The 8,057-nt window shown below is 37.9% G+C and overlaps 1 protein-coding gene across 9 annotated transcripts in view; it reads right to left on the minus strand.

Moving 5' to 3' along the window:
- ST18 (ST18 C2H2C-type zinc finger transcription factor) overlaps positions 1-5,448 on the minus strand; it is a 112,530-nt gene extending 107,082 nt beyond the window's left edge. For 8 of the 9 annotated variants that reach the window (XR_005456243.1, XM_038766675.1, XM_038766668.1 and 5 more), the window contains exons 1-2: positions 5,373-5,448; positions 4,512-4,573 (exon numbers count right to left, since the gene is read on the minus strand). Coding sequence is in view for 7 of the 9 variants with exons in the window: in XM_038766675.1 (XP_038622603.1) it covers positions 4,512-4,556 (45 nt within the window). In the remaining 2 variants the exon portion in view is untranslated. The remainder of the gene's footprint in view (positions 1-4,511; positions 4,574-5,372) is intronic. The other variant, XM_038766676.1, reaches the window with a different exon arrangement.
- Between the last annotated feature and the right edge of the window lie 2,609 nt (positions 5,449-8,057).

Here is an 8,057-nt window from a genome sequence, read left to right on the forward strand (position 1 = left end):
TCTCAGCCCAAACCATAAAGCTTCCTACACTGAGCTGGGCAGAACCACTGTTGAATGGTTTGCCTATTGTCATGAAGGATCTTCCATCCTGATATAATAGTAGAGTTTCTCTTGCAACCTGAAATTGCAACACGTAACTAGAAGACACATCTGAGCTGAAGCACAAGACTCAAAGTGACTGTTGTTTTGACACCACATATCCTAGCCCTTCTTTTTCCTCAAGTTTAAGGTCCTTAGAAAGGTTAGGCTTCGTGTTGATCTCTTAAGGCCAACAAAGAACTGTGAACTTAAGGAAGAGCAACAGTGGTCCAGGAATTTCTGGGCTTTTTTAAATGTGCTCTCTATCTATAACCACCCAGGCTTTCTCCAAAACTTCTGGATTTTTTTGCTTGTTCACAAGTTTCCTGCAGGATTCTTCTATTTTCCCTGATCATTTGTGGTTCTGAGGGAAAATCGGGTCCTTGAGGCATCACCATCAATACGCTGGTGACGTCCTAGTGGAAATTATTCTCCCTTTTGCACAACAGTCAAGTGGCCACGTTTTGCAGCGACGTACATCCAAGATAGAAGGGGGAAGACTACAGGTGCTAAAATTCAGGGAATATTATAAAAATTGCCGATAACCACAGCAGGCCACCTGCCAGACTCAGTTTGATCACGGCTGTAATCCAGGCCAGGAAATACCCCGGAGGTTATTACAGAACTCTGGGCAGAAAGGAATGTCCTGAATAAAATTCTGGAATGCATTTCATCTTAAACCCAAATATTACAAAGTTCCTACATGGAAATTTACATTTTTCACAAAACCAAACAGCAGAATGGACTTTGGTCCAAAAAACAGTCCAAGGTCAAAACATGTTTGATTTACCTGTGACAACCATTCTAAACCATATTTGTTCTTTTGGTTTAGACTTGGAACCCACATCCCAGGAGTGAAAGGACAGGGATTTAATCCCTAGAAAAAAATTCAAATTCCCAAAGTACATCATGGAAACCAGGATAATCCTTCATGAAGTCAGAAACATAAATGGAAAATACTTCCTCTACCATTAAAAAACAACCACAAATGCAATTTATATTCTTCCTCTTTTTTTTTCGGGGGGGGGGGCGCTGACATTCGGCAGATGACCTCTCTTGTTTGTCCCTACATGTTTTCCAAAATATAAAAGTGAAATAGAGTCCCAAGGGCACTGTACTTGAAAGGTTATGAGAGTTAGAGAATTTTAACCATGCCTGCCAAATCAGCAGATGGCTTGTGATTATAATTATATGCATCAATAAAACGAATAATCTTTACAAAATTTGAATTTCTACTAAAGTAAGGGATTTAGTAAGCAGATGCAACAGAATGCATTTTCTTTAACCCTTTTTGCAAACCCTGCTATCTTTCACACAAAAATGATCAAGGGCTCTGTACCCAGCAGGTTCACTGCTCTCTAATATGATGGGGCTTTTGGTCTGCTATTCATAGGGTTCCTGTGGTTGAACCAAACGTTTTGCTGGTGTGGCTTTTCCTAAACAACTCTCCCCTCTTGCTCTCCCAACCTTCCCACTGTCCATCACACACCCTAATTTTAGGGTTAGGCTAATTCAGATTCAAACCGTGTTTCAGAATAATGGCAGGTTCTGACAAGAAGATATGCTGATTTCATATTCAATGAACGTGCTATGGAAATGAAATAGCAAGCAGTGGTTGGTAACTTTCTCATAATTAGTATTTAGCCCAAGTATGTTTCCTAGTATCTCTATTTTTTCACTCCTAGTTAAAGTGTTTTTAGCCTATGTCCTACACAGAATGGTAATTTCGGTTCTGTTGAAAGAAAAACATTACCTTTTTCCTAGAACTAGGTGTATCGTGTGTGTTAGATTTGGGATAAATATGATCGTTCTGACACTAGATACATCAGAAATTCCTGTTGGCCCAGTTAGTGTCAGGGTAGTTTCATATGTGACATCTATCTAGAAAGTCATGGTTAAAATGTAACATGGGTGGCATTTTCTCCGTCAGGTGGGGAAAAAATGACAAAATCAGTTCCTAAATTTAGCATGTCTTGGCTAAGGATGGATGCTGAGTCTAGTGAAATAAAATCAATATTAAGGGCCTGTTTTACCCTTGTATTTAAAGTTCATTGACACATTTTTTAAAAATCAGAAAATCCAAGAATAACTTCCTATTGTAATATCCCAGGTTCAGATAAACTGCTCTCTTGAGCAACAGCAAAATCTTGTCCTTGTACTTGCTTTTAGGTACATATCAGCAAAATAAATTGGGATATGGTTATCTAGAGAACATACATTTTTAGTCCAGCTGCCATGCTTGGCTCTGATTTACAATGTATATAAATCAGTAACTCCAAAAAGTAGAATAATGACTTGAGGCAAAGGGGCCATTAGCTCACATTACACAAATCTCTACCTAAAAGTGAACAGGTTACCGACACGATGATCCATAATTGTGCCTTTGAAGTCACTGGCATTTTTATGTGCCACTTTTCCCTGGAACAGCATGGCAGATTTATATGGGAAGCGTCTGTGAGTTCTGCTAGGAATAGGTGCAAAACTCCTTCTCTGGTTGCAAAGTACAAACCTAGTCACTGTCCAGTGATGTGCCAAATATGTGCCTCAATCTATATTTACCAAGAGACAGAGAGGACCCTACATGTAAAATCTCATATCCAAGTACAATAAACAAAAAACAGCAAAACAAAAAATCTAGCCAATGCTTTATATTCCAAACCTTAGGGATGCATGATTTGAAACCCCTGGAAACAAACAGATGTATTGTATCATAGAAACAGGGACAGTCAATGAGTTTATTATTATAAGATCTAAATTATGGAAACTGCACCTTGTCTAAAATGACCACTTATTTCAAGTCTAGAGTACCCTAAAGATCCTTTGCTATTCATATATAAATTAAAAAAAAGTTTGACAGGCTTTTAAAATTAAAAAATATACTTCAGAAGTACAATGCATAGCCTGATCATATCTACCAATATTATAATTGTTCCTGTCAGTCAGTGACACAGATGATTGATGTGGTTCTTCATATGGATTATCTCAGAGATTACCTAGAAATGGAACAATTTTTGTCTTTTAAGAAACATTTTTTTTTTCAAAAAGTAAATAAGACCACTTAAAAGCTAAGAATGCTTGTGACTAAACTGGATCTATAAGGAGTAAGGAAAAATGGATCCCTGGGCACACCAATTTATTTGGAAAAGATAAAGTTCAAGAAGCTAAAAGTTTGGGAGCAAAAAATTGTCCAACTAACCAGATGGAAATAGAAGGAATTCATATCCAGTAGAGAGAACAATTGAACATACATGTTTTGCCAGGTGATAAAAATTCCACAAAAATAGTCCACCATGCTGATGAAAACAAAAACAGTCTCAATTGAACAGTACGGATGATATATTCTTGTTTCAACCGCAAGACACCTAGCTTCATCTGGCCCTTTATAAATTTTTGAAACAATCGTACTCAGATACTCAGAAGGACAGTTAGTCTGAACTTCTGCTGAACTTTAACGACAGTAACGTCTCCAGTAAACTTTTCATGAATAGGTAACACATATTTGAACTGGAAAGGGTGTACAAAAATATATGTCCCTAAGATCTGAGTGGAAATTTCAAAAGTATTCTTTGCTGCACTGATGAGGAAAAAACTCTGCTAGCCGCCACAAACTTTCTAGGTTGAAACTGAAAATGTACAGCTCAGTAATAGGATTTGCTCCAAGTGGACAATGACTAATTGCATAACTCTAATTTAAACTCTAAACTAAATAAGACTAAAACTATGCTTTCCTTAGGCTGCTTCAATTACTCCCATAGTATAAAATGTGGTGTTAAGATATATTATAGAACACCTGGTAGAAAAAAAATAAAACTACAACTGACTTGCCCACATCTATTTGAATTAAGTTTGTTAGCACCCTTTACGATCCCGTACTATAGCGATCACCAAATCACTTTACCGGAAGAGTCTGTCAAACTACAAAAACTATTGTTATAAAGCTAATACCCATATTCACTTTCACATGTTTAACATTCAGTAATAAAAAGATAAGATTAAGGGTGGAAAAACAAACTGTCTAATGGTCTTGTTGTGCTCCTATGAATCTTTTAAATCCTAGAAGTGCTCTTCTGCCAAAAAGAAAATCCCCCAAAGCATTCATTCACTTTGAAATGCTAAACTCTAGTTTAACTACAGCACCCCTAATAAGAACGTTTCTAGGTAAGCACTGTCTGTACCTGGGTGAACTGATTTCAAAACAATGTAGAGTTTTAATTCAATAAAAGGATTATTCTGACATGCCCTTCTAAGATTCAGTGGTCAGTCGTTCCTGAGCTTTAGTAACGGCCCAATATTCTGATAATGTCCATTTCAAATTGCCACATGACTCTTATAATGCTCTTATTTTAAATGTTCCTTAGATGAGGAGAGAAGAGTTCACTAAAATAGTTAGCAATCTATTTATCTGACATCTTAGAATAAAATGTTTAATTTACCTGAATGTTCTGAAACAATATCATCCTCTCTCTTGAACCATACATCCCCTGAGCACACAAGTCTAAAGCAGACAGAAAACATTTCAGAAAGGCAAACAAGACTTTCTGGCAACTTCCTGCTGCCACATTTGAGAAAAAGGAACCTGAGGTTTCAAATTCAAATATTACAAGTGCATTTGTCATTGAAGGACACACAAGGAAGTGCTACATAGATACCAGTTAGATTTGCTTTTCCCCTTTACTCAGCAGGCAACCACTACTGCTAGAGGTGTCCAACAAGATATCCACACCTGGGTCTTTTATTTTCAGTTTCAGAAGAAATAAGCAAGGAAGGGAGCAACTTTTACATTTTCATTATGTATTGGTGCAGAAAATGGCACTGTCCAAATCAAGTCAAGCCTGTGTTTGTTATTTAAAGCATATTTTTGGGGAGTTGATGCAATCTGTTAGGGCATGAAATGTGATACCGTCTGCACCCTCATTCCCCGGGTTTCATCACCTTTTAACATAGACCAACCAAAAGCAAAGTTTCTACATGCATTATAAAGTTCATCAGACCTGAAGGTGCCACTGGCTCATGGCTATTTTGTGCCGACTTAAGACAAAGCAACATTTCTCCAACAGCAGTCTAACTCTCAAAATCAACTTCACTTGCAAATCGGGTCCGCTTTTCCTGGCTCAGGCCAAAACTTTTGCTAGATGGAAAAATATACACCACGGAGCCCAGAAACAATGTTTCCTGACGTGATGGAAAAACCCCTTCATTATGACCTACTTGTCTAGAATCGGACTTCCAACCCCATGGTTAGGCTAAGATTTGTTCTACTTTCTCCCCAGGGCATAATTGTCAGACTGACTTACCGGGTGCCTCTTAGCCTTTGTTCTGCCTCTCACGCTGACATCAGGGAAGCAGTGATGTAGAATAAAGCAGGGGTGGGCTAGGTTAGTCCACTGTTTGTGTCGTTGTGTGGTGTGCAGGGACACTCTGTGATACTCTGGTGAGCTGCTAAGCTTTTTTTGTAGGCTTTGTGTCATTTAGTTAACGACCAATCTCATTAGCTGCCAGGGTACAATGGGCTGATGCATTTTCTATGTACATACTCTACACAGTGACCCTCAAGGTTGCGGAAGGTCTATTTAATCAGTCAAATGCTGAATATATTTGCAGTAAATCACTAAAAAAAATATGGGACCACAAAGGTATCTCAGAAGGCTTTAATATTTACTGGTAGCTCTTTGCAGGTAATCAAGTGAACTAAAACAAGGGCAAGGAAAGCAAGGATGATCTTTCTGGGTTTGCCCTGGTGACCTTTCATTTGGGGGAACTTTTACCATCCTGGGGAGTTTTGTGTTTCAGATCGGCATTCTTTTTAAAAACCCAGGTCCTCTGAGCAAGCGCTTTCTCAATAGCATCATGATATTACTTGTAAACCTTAAACAAAAAGAAATGCTGCCTTTAGCAGTTTATATTTTTCCCAAACTGCCTCAAGACTGGCATACTTACATCTCTGCCCTCTCTTCAGTTACAAGGTAGGAACCCTTTTAACTCCTATGAAAAATGAAATGCTGAAAGCCCTATGAATGACGACAGCTGTCCATAAGTATCAGGAATAGTTCCATTGTCCAGCTTGTCCCTGGATAAAATGAATACTTTGCAGTAGAGAGCCTGTTCAGCTTGGCTAAAGAGGATGGGGAGAAGGGGAGGAGGTCACTGGAGATTTCGCACACTAATTTAATCTGGGAAAAGGACAGGCTCTGCATCTCACTTGAACAGACTGGCGGCAATCTGGGCTCCCACAGAACTATCTCTTTTTGCCTGTGCTCTATTTATTCCTTATCTCTGTTTACCAACCGCTAGGTCCCTTTCATTCACACCACGAGGCCGTTCTCCTACTATCAGTCAGCAGCTGACACTGTGGAAAGAGCCTCAAAGGCAAAAAAAAAAAAAGGGATCAAAACTAAACCAAAGCTGTATAAACAATGCAACAGTAGAAATAAATGCATAAATCCTAATTCTTAACCCAACCCACAGGGTGCGAACAGAACCTTTATAGTAAATCCAACCAGCCCACTACAGTGAGCTAGGGGCTACAGAAGAAATTGTAAAGCCAAAATATCATTCATGAAATCTCCAGCTGAAGAAGAAACACTAAAAAGCACACCAGCTGTATTTGGGTCCTTTCTTTCCAATCAAGAGTTCGATCTCTATCATACATTCATTAGCTGCTATTTAGAGCATTTTTAACTTCCCAGAAAGGTGAGGCACAGGTCTTAAAGAAAGTCTGATTCTGACTAAGAACCTACCCTTTAAATAACTTCAGGTTTTCCATTTTGCACTACCTTAGTAGAGTTTACCCTCTTGAGAAAAATGTAGTTATGTTTTTAGAAACTGAAGATAACTTTGCCTTTATAGTTTGGGATTTACACTACTTTACAAATGGCTGAAGCAGACTGCATGATTCGGCCAATCCAATCTCTGTCACAGGCCCAAGAAACTCACCTGTAAATATCTGAGGATTAGGGGAGTTTTCATTTGTTTTTAAAACTCCTTCTGTACAGCTGATCGCTTATGTGAAAAAACCGAGTTTGAAGGGAAGCAGGAAATAAAAATGCAGTTTACAGAGAAGGGAAAAAGAAGAAATTTCACTTTTATTCTAAATATTTTGATCTGAAATGACTTCTTTGACCATTGAATCTCAAATATGTTTTTTACCATTTCTAGCTTAAATGATTTTTATTACCAAATAGGGTACATCCACTGATGTATTTATTTTAAAAAATGTAGGGGCATTTACATCGGAGCATTTAGGAGTGGGTATCTTTCATGCCATCAAACTGAAAAAAAATAACTTTTAGGCAGAGAACTGCAGAGTTTTGCAACTTTTATGAGTTTTTACTATCACTAAAATGATTAGTTATTGCCATAAAAGCAGTCTAATTGAATCGCTAAGCCCTTTACCTCAAAGGGGGAGACAAGGTTGTTCAGTATCAAAGATGATCAATTGAACCACATTTCAGTTTTCATTTCCACCTATGTGCATTATGAGCAATGAAGTCTTTACTACTTGGATCCTTTTTTCCAAATGAATTAATGAATTAAATTTATCCTTTCACCAGCTGCTAGGCAGCAGATGGAACCATTTCTGAAGCCTTGTTGAATTCAATCCATAAAACTCATTTCCTAGGATTAGCAGTCCAAAGTTTCTTTTAATGTTTATATACCACTTGGGATTTTGAATTTCATGATGCTAAACTTTCAATTTAACTATTCTTTTTTTTTCATTTCATATCAAACAATTTTGATAACTTGGATTTCTATAGTTTCATCAGCACATACTCTGGGTCACATAAGGACAAGAATTCATTTCAAGAGCAATCAGGTTCAGAGAGAGAGAGAGAGAGAGAGAGAGAGAGAGTGTGTGTGTGTGTGTGTGTGTGTGTGTGTGTGTGTTTGTGTATTTTCATACCTAGAAACCACTTACATTGCAATCAGAGATTAATTCTGTTTCAAAGATTTACACCTCTTAGGAGTTTAAGAAGTCACTT

This window comes from Tachyglossus aculeatus, chromosome 25, assembly GCF_015852505.1.
Source record: "Tachyglossus aculeatus isolate mTacAcu1 chromosome 25, mTacAcu1.pri, whole genome shotgun sequence".
NCBI classification, from domain to species: Eukaryota; Metazoa; Chordata; class Mammalia; order Monotremata; family Tachyglossidae; genus Tachyglossus; species Tachyglossus aculeatus.